This window comes from Balaenoptera acutorostrata, chromosome 2 (genome assembly GCF_949987535.1).
Source record: "Balaenoptera acutorostrata chromosome 2, mBalAcu1.1, whole genome shotgun sequence".
In the NCBI taxonomy this organism is placed as follows: Eukaryota; Metazoa; Chordata; class Mammalia; order Artiodactyla; family Balaenopteridae; genus Balaenoptera; species Balaenoptera acutorostrata.
Genome location: NC_080065.1, coordinates 61,303,557 through 61,322,780, shown reverse-complemented (window position 1 = coordinate 61,322,780; position 19,224 = coordinate 61,303,557). Strand labels below are relative to the sequence as shown.

General features: G+C 40.3%; 1 protein-coding gene across 8 annotated transcripts in view; it reads right to left on the bottom strand.

Annotated features, from left to right (window-relative positions):
* The window catches only part of ARHGEF28 (Rho guanine nucleotide exchange factor 28), a 307,464-nt gene that overhangs the window by 78,802 nt on the left and 209,438 nt on the right, over positions 1-19,224 (bottom strand). For all 8 annotated transcript variants that reach the window (XM_057540604.1, XM_057540598.1, XM_057540597.1 and 5 more), the window contains 7 exons: positions 14,726-14,849; positions 14,256-14,388; positions 7,006-7,061; positions 5,904-5,952; positions 3,573-3,717; positions 3,369-3,496; positions 2,000-2,140 (listed from right to left, as the gene is read on the bottom strand). In XM_057540604.1, the coding sequence (XP_057396587.1) occupies positions 2,000-2,140; positions 3,369-3,496; positions 3,573-3,717; positions 5,904-5,952; positions 7,006-7,061; positions 14,256-14,388; positions 14,726-14,849 (776 nt within the window). The remainder of the gene's footprint in view (positions 1-1,999; positions 2,141-3,368; positions 3,497-3,572; positions 3,718-5,903; positions 5,953-7,005; positions 7,062-14,255; positions 14,389-14,725; positions 14,850-19,224) is intronic.

The window sequence follows — 19,224 nt, the reverse complement described above, 5'->3', positions numbered from 1 at the left end:
CACTACAATAATTGTAATTTAAAGGATGAACAGTAAAGAAGCTTTGATAAGATGTGGAGAAATTGAAACCCTCATACATTGCTGGTGTGAATGTAAAATGGTACAGCTGCTTTGGAAAACAGGCAGTTCTTCAAAAGGTTAAACATAAAGGTACCCTGTGACCCCCAAAGTGGGAACAACCCAAAATGACCATCAAGTCATGATTAGATGAACAAAGTGTGGTATATCTATACAATGAAATACTACTCAGCCACAAAAAGGAATGGAGTGCTGATTTCTATTACAGCATGGATGAACCTTGAAAACAATATGTTAAGTGAAAGAAGCCAGGTCCAAAAAACTAAATATTGTAATGTTCATAGGGACATATTCATAGGGACAGAAAGTAGATTAGCGGTTGCCAGGTACTGGTGGGAGGGGACAAAGGGGAGTGACTGCTAATTGGCACAGGGTTTCTTTCTGGAGTGATGAAAATGCTCTGGAATTAAATAGTGGTTGATGGTTGCACAACTTTATACATATACTAAAACTTTACAAATATACTACAATATAGATTACACACTGTAAAGGGGTGAATTTTATATCTCAATTTTTTGTGACTATATCTCAATTTGAAAAATGCATCATGAGAGAAAACAATAATTCACAATTTGTAGGAGCATCAGAAGTACAAGTTCTAGATTAATGAGTATTTCCAAACTCATGTACATGTTTTGAAAAAGAACACAAAACATCAGCCATGGAGGGTAAACAAATCTAAATGTAGTTTTGTTTATTATTTTATCATAAACAAAACTCTAATTGGGAACTAACTTTAAATTATTATTATTATTATTAATTATTGTATCCTACCATATTTTTAATACCAACTCCATACTAAGCATCTACCATATCCGTTAATCCATTTATCTATTATGACCCCCAAAATAGGAATGATTTTCCTTATCTTTAAAAGAGAGACATGAAGAAGAGAGGTGAAGGATTTTCCCTGGAACACAAGACTTTCTGACCCTGAGGCCATGCTGTGAACTACACGACATGATAATTCATCCCAAATGGGTGAGATTATTTTTAATAATATATGAAATCAAGAAATAAATGAAGAAAAATTACAGTATAATATAAATTATGTGAGAAATACTAAAGGGGTCATCATCACTCTTTCCAAGGTAGCTCCCACCTGCACAGCCCTAGATGCCAGCACACTACACATTGGCTCCTCTGATCTACATAACCCCCACCTCACACAGGAGAAAAGCGGCCCTCGTCGCCACCGGGCTTTGCGGCCCATGCTTTGCACACACAGGATTAGCAAAAACTAAGAGTTAATCTCATATTTAAAGTAAGGTATCTTCTTGGAACCACTTTTTAGCATCTACTTTATACTTGAAAATTTTTTAAACTTCATTTTTTCTAACTAGTCTATAATCTAACCTCCCTGAATTCAGACGGCCTTCACCCCAAATAGCATGAAATCGTAAAACCTCCCACAGCTGAACTCCATACTCAGGACTGAGGCACACGATCACACACGGCCCTAAGCCAGGTGCTCCGAGTCCCTCTGCGTCTATGTGAGTCGCAGTCTCCGGCTGTGTGCAGGCAAACCACAGGGCCCTCCATGCAGCAGCCCTGACTACCCTACCTTAAAATATGGGAACAGTCACTGTGATTCGTACAACAGAAGAGGTGAAAGAGTAGAGACCGTGCCTAAGTAAACTTAAAAAGGGGAGAAGACATAAAATTTGCTTATACCAGGTACAGACAATGCCTCATTGAAGCCTCACAACATTTTAATCCAGAGTAACATTATCCCCATTTTACAAAAGGAAAAACTGAGGTTCAGGTGAGTTAAATATTTTATCTGAGACCAAGTAACTAGGAAATGGTAGAACCGGGATTTGAACCTAGGCTTGAATCCAGGTATGTATGGTTTCAAACGCCATGCACTTTCCTCTGCACCACACTGCTGGAGCCCAGAGAGAACGTTTGAAATGCTTACCAAAAATGACATCCTGTCTTTTGATGACATCCTTCTCCTGCCTACTACAGAATGAGGGGTCCACCACCAGACTCCAAGATTCTGCTTCAAACCCCTGGGCATCACTGCTGAGGTCACTCCACAGAGACGAATCCACGACATCTAATGTGCGTTGAAGAAAGAAAAGAAAAGCCAGAAGTGGGTGAACACACATAACACAAACAGACCTTCACAAGTGCCCATGTTTATGGATTCATCACCCTAAAGAAGCCTGCTATGAACATAGAAACAACTAAGCCAAAATACTGTGATATGCAATTGAAACATCTGAAACCAAACTAGTGAAATGGTTCAAATCAAGATCGCGCTCATGAAAGCAAAGCAGAATCAGGTATTAAAATAGTGATTGTGCATATGCCAAAAAAAAAAAAAAATTGAAGATTCTTTTGTTTGGTTTTTTTTTTGACTTGTTCTATTTTAGTTTTATTTTTGGAAACCTGCAGAGTCCACAATGTGCTTACAGAATCTTAAACCCACTGATTTCTTTTGCCCCGGGTTGCTTTGCGCTGTTTACTCAAAACTGAATCTTGTACTTGTCCACTTTATTTGCTCTTTACTTGGCTTGCTGTCCTTAATATAAACATGAAGCAAGGTATAAGGCCTCCAGTCACATGTGAGTACAGATTTTTCTGATAGAATTTGACAACACACATACACCCCTTTCAGGAAAACTAAATTGTTTGTCCAAATGGCACTCCTTAGAGAGATTCTAGCTCAGAGAAGTCAAGATGTGATGACAATGGATTTAAAATAAGCAGATTCCTGGGGAAGAGTCCACCCCTTTCTTGCATCACTACTCTCCCGTCATTTGGTCTTCCTTTGCCTATTAATACCGCTAGCATACACCAAGCAATTCCCCAGATTGTCCTATCCAAAAACATGTTTTTTAAAAATGCTTTTATTCCCCTAGAAGTAGGAGGCAACATATGGGGATAAATATCTCAGAGATCCAGGCAAGTCCAGTCTTAAGTAACTGAAATATATATTTTTAATGTATTATCCTATACCAATTCATCAATAGCTGTAAAACTTTTTTAAAGAAGAACAAGCACATATTTCTTTCTCTTCATGACATTTATGACATATTCTTTGGGGAATATGTCCCTTTAAAAAAATGCATCATGTTTCCTCGGTCACTATCTGGGAGTCTCCTCTGTGGCTCAATTTTCATTCTTTTTAATCAGAAGAACCTGTAGCTAAGCGACACCATGAAACAGAATTCTTTTAAAAAGAATTTTAAAATTGTTTCCATCTTACATCCTTCAGAAAACATTCCTTTCAGCAAATGCTCACAGAAACCCAAGTAAATGCAAAGGCGTCTTCTCCTCACCTTCCATTAAGAAGGAGTCCGTGGAGGGAGAAGAGCCCATGGGCTGGAATAGTTCATCAGACTGAGACCTGCTTCTCCAGGTGCTCCCGTCACTTTCGGACTCCAAGGATGCCCCTGACCTCCTGAAGCTGGAAGGACAGGGAGGAAAGTCAGCCCCGACAGCAGCTCTGAGACGTCAAGGTGTAAGACCACGCTGAGCCTTACCTTTCCAAGGTGGTGCCTGGAACGCTTCTGGACAATGGATGGACTTGCCCTGCTGTTTCCTTCCTCCCGGTCGGCAACCCAATAGGCATGGAGGAGGAAGGGTGCAAGGAGAGCCCAGGCGGTGGGACGTCTCTAAATGAAGAATCTGGAAATCAGAATGGATGCTTCATGAGGTTTCCATAGCGGGCAGTAATCCCAACGAGTAAAGATGGTCTCTTAAAAGCCAGAAAGCTGAACACTCCAATGGCCGCTTCTAACGTGTCACAAGCCCAGACTTGAAACTAGTCTCCCTGCCACATCCCAACACCTGCTTCAAATGTCCCTTCCAGTTCACACCCTCCTGGTACCCAGGCTGCAGGCCTGCTTCAGCATATCCACTTGGAGACTGTGGGTGGCTGGAATTACACAAACAGACCAGAAAATGGAATGGGGAAACACTGGGACTGCTTGCCCATAAACCACTGCGTGTACTCCCTAGAGCCAGCTTTAAATAGATACAAGGTGTTATTAGCACTATTACTAGAACGTACACTGTGTGTATAAACAAGCACACACACACACAGAGCATGTAGACAGATTGGAACAATGCTGGGGAGTCTGTTCTTTTATTTATTTATTTATTTTTTATTTATTTATTTTTGGCTGTGTTGGGTCTTCATTTTCTGTGAGAGGGCTTTCTCTAGTTGCGGCGAGCGGGGGCCACTCTTCATTGCGGTGCACGGGCCTCTCACCATCGCGGCCTCTCTTGTTGCGGAGCACAAGCTCCAGACGCGCAGGCTCAGTAGCTGTGGCTCACGGGCCTAGTTGCTCCGCGGCATGTGGGATCTTCCCAGACCAGGGCTCGAACCCGTGTCCCCTGCATTGGCAGGCAGACTCTCAACCACTGCGCCACCAGGGAAGCCCCGAGTCTGTTCTTTATGGTATAAGAATGTCAGGCAGATGAAACCTTCAAGCCAAGCTGGGCTGTTCTCTCTCACATGTGGAAAATGAAATGATGCTTCAGTACCTTTCTGGTCAGTTTGAAATGTTATGGGCATCCACGCATTTACATTTGATGTGTATTAAAGAGTGACTCTCCGAAAATATTTCAATCCTATAATATTATGGGTTTGGCACACACCTTTCTTAAGTAAAGGGGAAAAATACTTATATGGAACCCTAAGATATTACAAAGGTTTCTACACATGTATGAGTTAATGTTATTCCTAAGTTAAGAGGAGGAACAGATGGTATTCTATCAATTCTAAGGTGTTTTTAAATTATTTTCATGCTTAACCTTATGGAATTGAGGAGTACATTCCAACTGAGGTCAAAAGGACTTCTGGTGAAGAAGCAGGGGAGTAAACAATGTCACACTTGTTACTGCCTGCACTAGTTTACCCTTGTGCAACATCACACACAGTCACACGTCGCCATTAATTTGCATGTTTCATTGACCCCCGATTCAAGTGGCTTTTAAAACACTGGTTACACTATGGCAGCATTGAAGTGAAAAGTGACCACAAACTTAAAATGCCTGCCACAAGGCAAGCTATGTCATATTTGAGGCAAAAGAAATTGCAAAATTGCTCACATCAAATCAAAGGATTTTCACTCAGGAGGACAATGGTGTGACTGACCCTTGCTAGCAATGTAAAGACTGTCATCATGGACTGCCAATTATCTAAGAGAAATTGTTTAAATTTCAACAACGTATTAATTCAAGAAAAAGAGAACCACTGAGTTTGAGCATATGCAAACAAAACTCAGGTATGCCCTGAAATTTCAACTGCCATCCTAACGCAGCTGATGAGATCACAGCCTCAGGCACGGCTACAAAAAAGAATCAGGTTGATCTGATAATGAGCAACAGAGACTGATAAGAATCTATAGATTCTCAACTTGAAGACTTTTTCCTAACTTTGTGACTCTTAAGAACCATATGGTATGTATTGGTCAAGATAAATATGTGCCACTGTTAGGAAAACATAAAATTATGTACATTTAATGTAGTGTTTCTCTTTTCCCCCAAAAGGCTGTTATCAATAGTGCGTATTACACTAGTTCAGATCTTAAAATTGAGGCAACATCATAATACCTCCTCCATTCAGCCTTCCCTAATATAAAGATCATATAGTACATGTAGCGCAAAGGCTAGTAGTCTGCCAGAGTTTATGACATTCTTGACTTCTTTGTATAACTAAAAATTATGCCAATTACACCCAGCATATGCTATGAAAGAAGGAATAACTGGGCAAATGAGAGAACAAAAGGATGGGGTATTTTACATTGGAAAAAATGTGTGTATGTATGAAACTGAAAAAAGTTCTTGCCGTTTTCCACATCACTTACTTCCAAGGATGGTCTGCGGTTTGTTCTTATTATATTTCACTTGGAATTTCTGTAAAGAACATTAGAAACACAAAAAGTAAGATCAAAGCACCACTGGACTACAAGAACAGGTTTCTTATCTATACCATTTTCTTTGTTGTCTTATTTCAAACAGAGGAATTCAAAGCAAAAAACATAAAACACAGCAAAGAGAAAAATGTTATGACAATGAGATGAGCAAGTTATAAGGAAGGTGTGCCTCATGAGCACGTCTCAGCAGGATCCCAGCTTTAGTAAAAGCCGGATGGAACCGAAAATCTCCAGCTCCTGTGTGCAAACCCAGGCTCAAAAAGGAGTTCTTATCAGCGCTGCCTTTCTCCTATTCTTTCTGTTCCTGGCTATTCCTCCCGCCTACAGGACACAATGACCTTGAGCACTGAAATGTCATCCTCAACTCTGTGACCTGACACAATGTGTGTTTCAAGTAACACAGAGTTGGGGACTCCACGCTTCCCTCTGAAGGATCATCATGCTCACTCATGTGCATTTCTGGCATGGCTTTAGAGTGGGAGACACAGGAACACAATGATAAATACCTCCATCTACTCAAGCCCACCCCCAAACACAGAGAACATTCCTCTAGGCCAGTGGGCCTTCCACTGTGGTCCCAGTATCAGCAGCGTCACCTGGGAACATGTCTGAAATGCAAATTCTCAGAATCCACCCAGACCTACTGGATCAGGAATTCTGCGGGTGGGGCCCAGATATCTGTGTTTTAACAGGCCCTCCAGGCGATTCTGATGTGTGCTGATGTTTGAGAATTACTGCTCTAGATTTCATTTACATACGCTCAGGGTTTGCACTGGTAAACCAAGCAGGTGCTGACGGAAAGCCTAACCCACCCACATCATGTAGCGCTAATGGAGCGTTCCCTCTACTTCTACAAGTGCAGAGTTAACTGAATAGGTATACACTTTGAGCATGTGTTATTTTACCACTACAACGACCACCTCAAAAATAAATCTAGACAGTAATAACTAGTAAATCTAAAAACCTAAACAGATATCATGAAGCAACAAGCTGCATACAAGCATGTAATATTCACACACGACTGAGGGATTACCTTGGTACACGGAGAGGCGGCATCTTTACAACCCTTATGTACATTTGCATTACAGTCTGGAATAAAAGGAAAAGATAGAAAAGTGTCCATCTTATTTAAGTTAATCTGCAAAGTGAAATGTATATGACTACATCATGCTTTTAAGGGTCATTATAAAAATAACACATAAACATTAAAAATATTTAGAAAACTTAAAAAGGAAAGAAAAAATATTTAAATCACATGTAGCCCCACCACTGGAGCAGAACACACTGTTAATATTTTCATTTCCTTGGAGAGATTTTTCCCCTTCTGCACAGGGTCTTATAGATTATGAAACCTGAAATCATGCATGACATACACTTCTGTGTCTGCCTGAGAACTCATGTACTACTATATGCCCTATATTAGTAAGGGACTTCTGACATATGGCAACTGCCTGCTCGCACCCCAGGGAAAACGCCTATGAAGACGGAAAGAAAGAAAAACGCACAACCATGCTAGAAAAAATGTACTGTCAGGCTCCGAGAGAATCCCTACTAACTAGAGGAAACCAAATTAAAAGAGAAAAGTTAGCAGCTTGCCTACGTTTTACTTCACGAAACAATGTGGCCGAATCTCACTGAAAGAAGTAAGGGAATACTTTGCCTGTCCCTCGTGTCCGCAGGCTCAGAGAGCTCCCTGCATGGGGACTACTTCCTGCCAGGCTGCTGTCTTCTTGCCCCCTCTGCCCTCCCACCTTCACATCACCTACCACCACACCCTCATCCTGCCCACCCCCACCCTGAGACGCTGTGTGCAGATGCAGAAGCCGGAGGCTTATCAGAAACTTCAGGAAAAGAATCCTTCCACAAGGGTGGCAGGGCTCACTGAGGCCCGTCACACAGTGACCGCAGCCCCCTGAGAATCGAGCAAGATGCTGAGCCCACAACCTTCCTCCTGCTGTAGGTCTCCGGCGGCACCTAGCCAACACCTCAATGGCCAATGAGTAAAAGCCAGGCTGGTCCACGTACTGGTCCTGCAGGCAAACATCAAAATGGCATGGCTCTCTCCTCACCCCAGAACAAGAGAATGAAAGGATAAGGAAAAAAGTAGAAGCTAGGAGGTACCACAGAACAAAGTTATACTGAAAACTCACAGGAAGAGGGAGCCACTGAATATTATGAAATCCAGAAATGGAGAAGAAAAATTTGGATATTTGAAATGTGTCCTCCCTAAGAGACACAAAACAGACATAAAATAGGACCAAAAGGCCATGAAGGGAGTATAGGATGTGACCATAGGCCAACAGGATGACAGGGAAACGGAGCTTTGTGAGACGAGAAAGTCCTACAAGGAAGAAAAAAGAGCAAGAGCGGAATTTAAACCAAATTGAGAAGATTTGAGGTGACAAAGGATCAAAGCAGTGCTATGAAATTAAACTTGAAAGAGTCCCTCCAGAATGTGGAGAGAAAGAAGTGTATAATTATCAAACAAGATGTTATACAAATATGAGAGATAACAGATCACACTTCTCCAAGGAAGAAATCAGAAAAATGAGGTCAGAAGTAACAACTGACAGCTACAACTGACAAAAACTTTTAGAAAGCTTAAAAAGAACCAAAGGACTTCCCTGGTGGCGCAGTGGTTGAGAGTCTGCCTGCCAATGCAGGGGACACGGGTTCGAGCCCTGGTCTGGGAAGATCCCACATGCCGCGGAGCAACTAGGCCCGTGAGCCACAATTACTGAGCCTGCGCGTCTGAAGCCTGTGCTCCGCAACAAGAGAGGCCGCGACAGTGAGAGGCCGCGACAGTGAGAGGCCCGCACACCGCGATGAAGAGTGGCCCCTGCTCGCCGCAACTAGAGAAAGCCCTCGCACAGAAACGAAGACCCAACACAGCTAAAAATAAATAAATTAATTAATTAATTAAGAAAAAAAAAAAAAAAGAACCAAAAAAGGCAAATCAATAGGTCTTACTGTTTTCTAGGAAAAAATCATTAAATTATACCTATTCTATAGACACAGTCTGACAATATCCCTATGATCAAAAAATTAAAAGTCCTCAAGCATCTAGGCAGAAAAAGCAGGTTACCAGCAAGGGAATGAGGACAGGCAGGCCCCAGAATTTTCTACTGTACTATAATATTAAATGCCCAGATATAAGGAACCAGTGTTGGCAGAGTCTTGAGGGGAAAAGGTTTGACTGAAGAATTTATTTAGCCAGATAAAATTGGTTTTATTGTGTGAAAGAAGCAAAGATATACCCTTAGATACACAAGATTTCAGAAAACAGATTACTCCAATAACCTTCCTGGAAAAAAATTACCTGAAATCCTATTGCCTATTAAAAGCAGAATCAAAATTAAGAGTTCAGAATGGATCAGCTTTATTGAAGGAAAAAAAAAAAAAGAGCAAAAGTGAGCACTGAAACCAAAGAATCACATCTAAAAAATTATTGTTAAGTAGAGACACAGAACTGAATACAAATATCAAATTATTGTTGAAATAGAAAATTATTCCTGAAAGATTAAACATACATTATAAAAGTAATAATAATGAATTCAGTATACTCACAGAGGCTAGGGGGAAAAAAGGGTAACTATAAGGGAAATAAGAGTATTCAATTATAAGCCTTACACAGCCTTAAAGTTATTATTAGTTAAGTATTAAAAGAGCATATCTTGCCAAATCCCTGAAGAAGATAAAAGACAACAACACATGGTCTAAATAGCTGAACCAGACATCAAGGAAAACAGCAAAGAACTATAAAGGATAGCTGACAGTTGTAAAATTAAATGTAAATAAGGAAAAAACCCTTATTATAAAATAAGGTCTCTCAGTTACATTACAGATTACCTATAGCTAAATTAAAGACACATACCTCAAATTAAAAACACAGAAATAGGTAAGAGAAATACAAACAAAAGGAAAGCAAGAAGAATATTAATTTTAAACAAAGTAAAATTCTTATAAACGGCATTTAACCGCATTAGGGTAGTTTTAAGTTTATGAAAGTTAAATATGCAGTGAAGCTGTGATTAGTAAACTTCTGTGCATCAAATAATGTAACATCAAAATATAGGTAGTGAAATCTATTTATAAACAAGGAGAGTTTTATAGAAATACAATATTTGTGGAAAACTAGCAACTCAGGCTTTAATAAAGAAGAATACAGACACTAAGATTTTGAATATTTATATTATTTGTTTTATATCATATTGTGTTTTTAAGATTAGAAATATTGATATTCACAATTTATAAATACACCATGAAGTAGAATTATTTACCAATAACGGCAGTCTGAACGTTGTATTTTCCTACCCAATGTAAAAAACTTAATAACCAAAGTTTAAATCCCCAACACTCCCCTCCCCCCAAAACTGTAACTCTTAAAACTTCTAAAAGACTATGGTTAAAGAGGAAATTAAACATATACTCAAACTGATTCTAGAATTTAATCTAAGGGAATGATCAAAGATGTGCGCAGTGATATGTGGAAAAGAATGCTCCTTGCAACATTATTTACGTTGTGAAAAAATTGGAAAAAACTTAAATGCACAATAAGTAAGGAACAATTAAGCACATTTGATATCATCATCAAATGAGACATTAGCATACAAAGCTGACTTTTTTAGTGATTAGGAGGGATTCCATAAAAATATGAATAGCAATTTTCTCTAGGTGGTAAAAGTCTGGATAATTTGGTTTCTCCTTAAACCTTGTATCTTCTATGAATTCTGCTGCCTTTTTTAAAAAAATTAATGACCATTTTAAAAGCTAAATAAAATCTATGTACTTCCAGCAATTTCCATCTTCCACTAAAACTTTCATGACAACCCACCTGACCAAGTCAGTATGAACCAACATATTCTGTACTGCAAGAATTTGCCTTCCAGTGATCCCTAAGCTTTCAGCAGTCATTAACTACGTATGAGTGTCTAAGGGCCCAGCTTTGCGACAGCTGCTGTAGGGGATACAAAAGAACCATTATGTGACTATAGACCTCCAAGAACATAAAGTCTATGCTAGTAGTTAAAATCAGAAGAGGCTGTACATACCCCAGTATTAAACTGGATGGGATAAATAGATCCTAAGTGTGATGTGCAGGAACTCAGGCCACAGTGGTCAAGGAAGACCTCCCAGGATAGAGGCAAGAAATCTGGATGAAGTAGAGGAGCAGGGAAAACTGAGAGATAGGAGATTATCGTAAGTGAAGGAACAGAGGCAGGAAAACATACACAGTGGGAGAAAAGACAACAGGCGTGGCAAGGCCTCTGGTTGTAAACCAAGGCTGAACAGGGAAGTAACCGTAGGACTAGCCAGCAGGATGCAGGCAGAACCGAATGCACATCTGAAAAGCCTGGGCTTAGTCCAGTAAACAAAAAAGAGAGAAGTCCTCAAGCACATGTGTGCGGATGGAAGCAGTGCTTCATTAAGGTTAAGGTGGTGAAAGTATCCAGAATAAATTGTAAGTGAAAATACCTAGAGAGACGGGAAACTAGAACAGTTTGCTGTCAGCAGTCCAGAGGTGGTGATGAGAATCCACCAGAGCAGGAACAGTGAGAAAGGAAATGAAAGAGGGACCACATGGACTGGGGTGCCAGGAGGAAGAGGAACTAAGAGTCAACATGCCCAACGTTCGAGCTGGTACCATCCACACAGCAAGAAGAACAGCTTTCTGCGTGTGGACTGTAAGGTCGGTTTTAGACACGTTGGTCTGGGAGACAAGAAGATCTTTGGGTGATGATGCCCCCAGACAGGGTGTGACCGGGACAGTCTTGGTTTATACTGTAGCTCCGCCATAATGCTCACATCTGGCCACAAGTTACATGGGGGCTCAGCCTCTCCAGGCAACTAGAAATATGGAATTAGAAAGTGAGCAATAAAGACGTTAATCTGGGAAGAACAGGTTTAAGTACAGTATTTTAGAACAAAAGACTGGATGACTATACCTAGAAACAATACCGAAAAAAGAATAAATGCCCAAGAACTGAGTTTGGAGGGTACTCAAAGTTAGGAGAAAGGAGACAATACAGGTGGTAAACAGAAGAGTAGTGCGCCATGGAAAAGAGGACATCTACCTACACAAAGGGACAATAAACATGGAAGCAGGAGAGAGATCAGTGAGTCTGAGGACAGTGACGAGGAATGATACTCAGGTCAGGAGCAGGACTTCTGTTAAGCAGTGGGGACAGAGGCCAAAATCAGATGGTTAAGGAAGAAGTGGCAGGAACAGACATCAGAGCAGTGAGTGAAGGTCGCCCAACTTGAGGAGTCTATCTTAAAATGAGGGGAGAGAAAGGTCACGGATGTGGCTGGGGGGTACAGCTGAAGAGATCCAGCCCTATGAACAAGAAAAGAGCCACAACCTATGAAACATATGCCATCAAACCCATAAACTGACTGCTGACATGGGGGCAAGCCATTAACAACCCATGAACAGGGACTTCTCTGGTGGTCCAGTGGCTGGGACTCCACGCTCCCAGGGCAGGGGTCCCAGGTTCCATCCCTGGTCGGGGAGCTGGATCCCACACGCCACAACTGAGAGTTCGCATGCCACAATTGGAGATCCCACATGCCGCAAGTAAAGACCCCACATTCCACAACTAAGAAGATCCCGCATGCCGCAACTAAAACATCCTGCGTGCCGCGGCTGAGACCCAGCACAGCCAAATAAATAAATAAAATGAATGTTTAAAAAAAAATCCACAAACAATACCTTTGGCAAACTTCTAAAAATTTAGCAAATTAAATCACAGCCGAACTGCTTGATGCTATTTGTTTTTTAATTAGTAGACTTTATTTTTTAGAGTAGTTTTATTATTATTATTATTATTTTTTTGCTCGATGCTATCTCAGGTCACATAAAAGAAAGAAATCAAGTCTCCAAGGAAAGCAGAGTTCAAGCATGCAGTGAAACTGGCATCATTAAAGACAGTGTGAATGGATACATTTAAATTTTTAATTTAATCATTTTCTAGGAATTTAATGAAGAACTTTACATATAACCTTCCTCTGCTCTTCACCTCCCTTTGTACTCCCATCCCACCCCCCAAATGTTCCCCTAATTCTGGCCACCAACAAACACCATGAAATGGATTTCACCTGCCTGGGCCTGAATTCTTTTGCACTGAATTATTCTTTCACTCCACAAATATTGACTAAGCCCCTGCTATGCAAAAGCACTGTTCTAGGCACTGTGGATATAGCAGAGAACAAAATCAACAGACAAAAATCCATCCCTCGTAGAGTTTATATTCTGGTGAAGGAGATAGATAATAAAATTGATAAACAGAACAGAGAGCAAGTTAGATGATGTTGAATGCTATAGCGGGATAAAAAGGAGGAAAAGGGGGGAAATGAGCCAAGCAGAGGGTGGTCAAGAAAGGCCTGGCTGGGGGGTGTTATCTGAAGCAGACCTGAAGGAGGTGAGGGGGCAAACCACACAGCTAACTGAGGGGAGAGCACTGCAGGCAGAGCGGACTGCAGGAAAGGCCCCATGGCAGGAGCATGCCTGACGCCCGGAGTGTTGGAAGAACAGCAAAGATGCCAGAGGGACTGAGGCAGAGGAATGGGAGGAGCGGATGACAGGAGAGATCATGGGGACCTTGCAGCCACTGTCAGGGTTCCGGCCTTCCTCAGGATGACAGGAAGCCATCGGAGGATCTGGAACACAAGGACAAATGCCTTGACAAACTCGCTCGGACTGAGATTTTGAGAACTATGCTTTTTGCAGTAAAAAGCACAGGGAGACCAGTTGCAAAGCTACTGAAATGATGGCTTTAGACCAGGGTGATAACAGTGGCAGGGGTGAGAAGAGGCTGACTTGCATTTATATTTTGAAGACAGAGCCAAGAGGAATGCTGAAGTGTGTGGGACTGAGAGAAAGAGAGGTATATAGAAATACTCCAAGATTTTTGGCACGAGCATTTGGCTGGAATGATGGAACTGCCATTAAACTGAGAGGGTCAGCTTGTAGGTGGGCACAGAAGGAGGAGAACGGAGCTCCATTTGGGACTTGTAACGTTTGAGATGCTGTTTAGACATCCAAGTGGAGACATCAGAAGGCAGTGAGGTATAACCGTCTGGGTTCTAGGAGAGACTATCGCTTGTGGACACAAAGTACTGACTTAACCATCAAGGGTCATTGCTTGCTGATGAAACCACACATAGACATGAAAACAAAAGTCTACATGAACACACTTAGCACTGGCACTATTCTCAGGGAGCTTACTGTTTGGGGAGGCAAAGCACGCACGAAGACAGCACACATGGGGCCCGAGAACTTACTGGAACACTGGAACGACTCTTTCCCCAGGAGCGTTTTATCACAAACCGAACACTGCAGAGCCCCAGAGAATGTTCCAGGGACAAACTGATGTCGACTCAGTTTCTCTTTGTCTTTGGCATCCTTGCCTTTTGTCTTTAGATGTGGCAGCAGCAGCAAAGTGGGGAGAAAAGAGAAATGCTCAGAGCCAATCGGCTTACAGAAGTCATACAAAGTCTCTACGTGTTCTATCAGGACAGAAGGGCCACACATCAAGAAGTATGATAATGCCAAAATGTAACAGCACCCAGGATGAAGTGGTCTCAGTATTTTCAATGACTTGGATAATACCCCATAAGAAATATGGAGGTTTTTAAATATGTGTGTACAAAACCTAAGGTAAATGATTTTAAAGGGAAAGTGGAAACTATACTAATTGTTCAGAAACTGAGCATCTACGCTTTATAGACGATAGGCATAAAACCTTAATTACCTTAGATTTATTCCGAGGGCTGGTCATCCTGTTCATGAGGAAGCTGAAAGTTCGGCTCACTTTGTATTTTTCAGACTCTGATTTGGCAGGTATGATGTATTTATCCCATTCTTCTTCCTGAATTCTACAAAAAAGAATCTGTTATCACAGCTTATAAAACTTACCACAGGGAGCAAAAGAGAGCAGTCATGCATATGTGTGTGTATGTATGTGTGTATGCATACAAACACACAGATGTATTTTGTAGATATTATTTTTACACATATATATTTTTCAGGCTTTAATGGTTATTCTAAAGATAAGGATAGAAGCTATTAAAAAATATATCTTATAGATGAATAGGTGGATAAGTGTATGATAAAGCAACTATCTCACAATGTTAACACTTACAGAATCTAAGTGGTGGCAATAGGTATGCTAATATATAATTCTTTCAGCTTTTCTGCACACTTTAAAATTTTCATATTAAAATATTAGAGAAATAAAGGAAATCTTACACTTATAATTTTACTCTGAAAACATTCATCTCCCTGTTTACTACGCTAATAGAATTTTCTTAGCACATAGAAGCCAAATAACCAACGACATCAAACTGGATTTTATTTATTTTTGGAACAGAGATAGTACTCAGCAGACACACATTTCCTTTGTCAATACAGCCTGAGAAACAGACTGTCTGCCTCATGGTTCCATCTCTCCCACTCAATCAGGCTATTTGCAATCTGAGACTCTATAAGTTGTAAAGGAGAGAACATTGTGGAAATTCCCCCAAAATAAGAGGCAAGTTAGAGGTAATTGTACCCCACCTGTGAACACACTGAACATCACTGATTTTCCTCTAATCCACAGAATCATTCTTTAGGGAAAAAAAAACTTCCAGCTATGAAGAGGAAATTTCCCTGGAACTTTTATATTTCCCCTAGAACTTTCTCTGATGGTCTTGTATTCTAATATTATTACAAAGAGAGAAAGAAAGAGTGAATATATTAAAGACCAACAAAAGTATCATGTCAAACCAGATAACACTTCTGTAGACAATTTCCAAAATGAACATTTCATAACCCATGTCTCTCCTATCCCTCAAACTTCTCACTTGTCAGCATTAGTGGCTAATACATTCATCTCTGGGAAATACCTTCAAAAGCAATCATACTATTGATATGCACCAAAATACATATGATTACATTTTACAAAAATGACTTAAAAGACAACTTCTAGGACTTCAGGTTTTCTCATCTGATCAAAGACTAAGTTATTTCTAAGGCCCTTTCTCACGCTTAAATATAATAAGTACCCAACTGGTACATATTAAACAAAACTAAGTTATTTGACCTCTATATTAGATAATTGAGAGTTCAAACCTCAATGAATGCATTTAGCATAAATAGTAAATTACTTCAGAGCTACTTCTTGGTCACGCAGGTATAGTCAGGACAGTGGGTGTCCTGCCACTCGAACCCTGCACAGTTCATGAAATTGGGTTTGCTACTGAGAGCAAACAGTTGAAAAAGTGAGAAAGGAAAGATGGAAAACAGAAGTGAAAGTGCCCTACACTACTCAGAATAACACAAGGAACTTAGACCCTCTTATTTCCTTTCTACTTCCACAGCCACCTCCTTAGATAAATCACTGGTTAATATATCTGTAAATTTCCATACCTCTTGGGTCTTAAGCATCTTAATTTGCAAAACTCGTGGAATAATATTCAACAGGCTCACTTTTGGAATGGGGACAAAAGCACACTTGACAGCTGAGAAAGAATCCTCTCTGGAACACTTTTTGGGACCCCACCAAGGCCACCCAATGTCTAAGAGAAGAAAAATATGGGAAGGAAACCTAAATCTCAGAATTGAAGAATGATAAGGTCAATGTGATTTTTGAGGTGAAGAAGTCCTCTTCCCTACTTCCCAGCAGGAACACAACTACACTCTCTCAAATGAAAGAAAATGAGTTCCTGTTTACCAGACTCTACTCCCAACTCCCTATGCTACAGAAGACTGTATCAAGAACAATGTTACAGCTTTGATTTAAAACCTACAGATGCACTGCAATTTATTAAAAAAAAAAAAGACATAAAATCATACCACTTAATCTTTAATTCCAAAGGTTGATAAGAACCGAGATGACAAAGTAAACAAAACAAAACAAACAAACAAAAAAACTGAAATACTAAATATTAAAAACTGTGAATCATCTAACCTGGTAGACACGTGACTATCATAGACATGACCCACTTTCAGATTATGACGATGGGAAACACAGTGTAACTTCTGGGCAGATGTAGAAGGTTGGTTGATTCCATGTTTCAAATCTAATTTAACTATGTGGCATTCACTTACGTAAAAATTAGGTATTTTAGAGAAGAACTCAGAAGGGAAAAAGCCTCAACTGATTTCACAACAGAATGTAAACAGCTTTTCAATTTATAAGAATCTGGAAAAATTTAAACTCTTTCAACATCCCAGAACAAGAATGCCTAACTCTATTATCAATTTGATGACCAATGGAATTATCCACAATAAAGTTTTACAAGCCCCATTCTTCAGAGATTCTTGGCATTACCTTTCCAATAGGTAAACAGATATTTTAAGTATCTTAGTAATATGGATATAGCCTCAATATCTTAATCCTTAACCTATTATATCTATAACCTATTTTTTACAAGAACTGGGCATCTAAGTATTTAAAAAGCTCCAACTATCCAAACTGAAAATTGACACAGGTGAAACTTCAACTTTGAACAGCCAGATGCTCATTTTTTTAAAAAAATAAAAGGTAACAGATGTATCAGATTTAAGATAGATGGTGGCAATAAAAAAACTGAGTTGTACCATATAATCCTAAGAAGATGGGATAGATGAAGTGCCTGCTCCTATAGGAATGAGCCTGCAAGGTCTGGAGTGAGCCCCCCTTTTAGCTGGCTGCACTCTTTTCCAGAAACAAAGTGATCAACATAAATAAGGGAATTCCAAAGAAGGCAAACCCCCAAGTAAATGTCTATAGCATGACCAAAGCAAAGCATTAGGTCTAGCCAGGGACCTTACTGGTGTATCCAACAAGGTGTCAGGAACATAGTAGGGGAGATGGAATATCTACTCTACTAGATACACCAGGGGATATCACTAAGAAAGTCAGATGCTTTCGGGATGCAGACCAAAGACAGACCCAAGAACAGGAAAAAAAAAAAACAAGAATGAGGAATATGAGAGAAATATTCATCCCATCCAATACATCCCTATACATCTCATCCAAGTTAACACATTTTATAGGCTAATATTTAACCAGTTCTGACATTGGCTCTTCCAGTCTTAAATCCCTCTGCTAATAGAAAATATTTTTGATTTTAAAAAAATCCTGGGCTTCCCTGGTGGCGCAGTGGTTAAGAATCTGCCTGCCAATGCAGAGGACATGGGTTCGAGCCCTGGTCTGGGAAGATCCCACATGCCGCGGAGCAACTAAGCCTGTGAGCCACAACTACTGAGCCTGCGCATGTAGAGCCTGTGCTCCACAACAAGAGAGGCCACGACAATGAGAAGCCCGCGCACCGCGATGAAGAGTAGCCCCCGCTCGCTGCAACTAGAGAAAGCCTGCGCACAGAAACGAAGACCCAACACAGCCAAAAATAAGTAAATAAATAAATTTATTTAAAAAAAAAAATCCTTACAATCAGTCTATTACTTCTCCAATTGTTAAAAAGATGGCAAGGATAAGACTTCTAACCAGAACGATGACCAGGATGATGAACAAATTCCAGAATTAGTCAACAAATCACTTAAATGAAGTAATAAACGTAAGCAGCTTAAAACAGTGCCAGGCACATAAAAACACCCAACAACAGTCAGTTACTGCTGCTCCCGCTGTCACCATCATCATTGTCCTGATGTCCTTTCATCATCAGCTTATTCTTAAAGGGCATTCTTAGTCTTCCTTTGTTTTATCATTTCAGAGTTTCTATTCTGGGCTCCAAAAAATAGGAATGAGCAAAAGGAGATTTTTTTTTCCTTCTTCTTCATACTTTCAGTCCAAGATTTAAAGCAAAATAATCCCTCTTGATCTATATAGTAAAAGGTTTCAGAGTTTGAGCATTAATGGCACCCAAATCAAAACCATTTTCCTCCTTTTCCCATGGTCTCTCAAAGCCAAGCATTTATGCCATTTCTGACATAACCCCAGGGCTATTTCACAGTGTGATTCACGAGCAGTTAGTTTCTCAAGACCAACAGAGCGCAGCAATCCAGCCTGCTCGCTAGTCAGCTGCCCAAGCTTTACTCTAAGGACAGTTTTACCTTCTAGGGAAAAGAGCAGCTTAGGCCTACAGCTTTCAAATCTTCATATTAATCAGAAAACTAATAATGCTCAAAGTACTTTCTGCATCATTTATTCTTTGTTTCACACTTAACACTTCTAAGTGATACTCTACAACGACAGACAGCAGAGATGTTTAGGCACTTTCTAAAACTGACCCCAGGGGTCTGTTACCACAATAACAGACCTGTCAT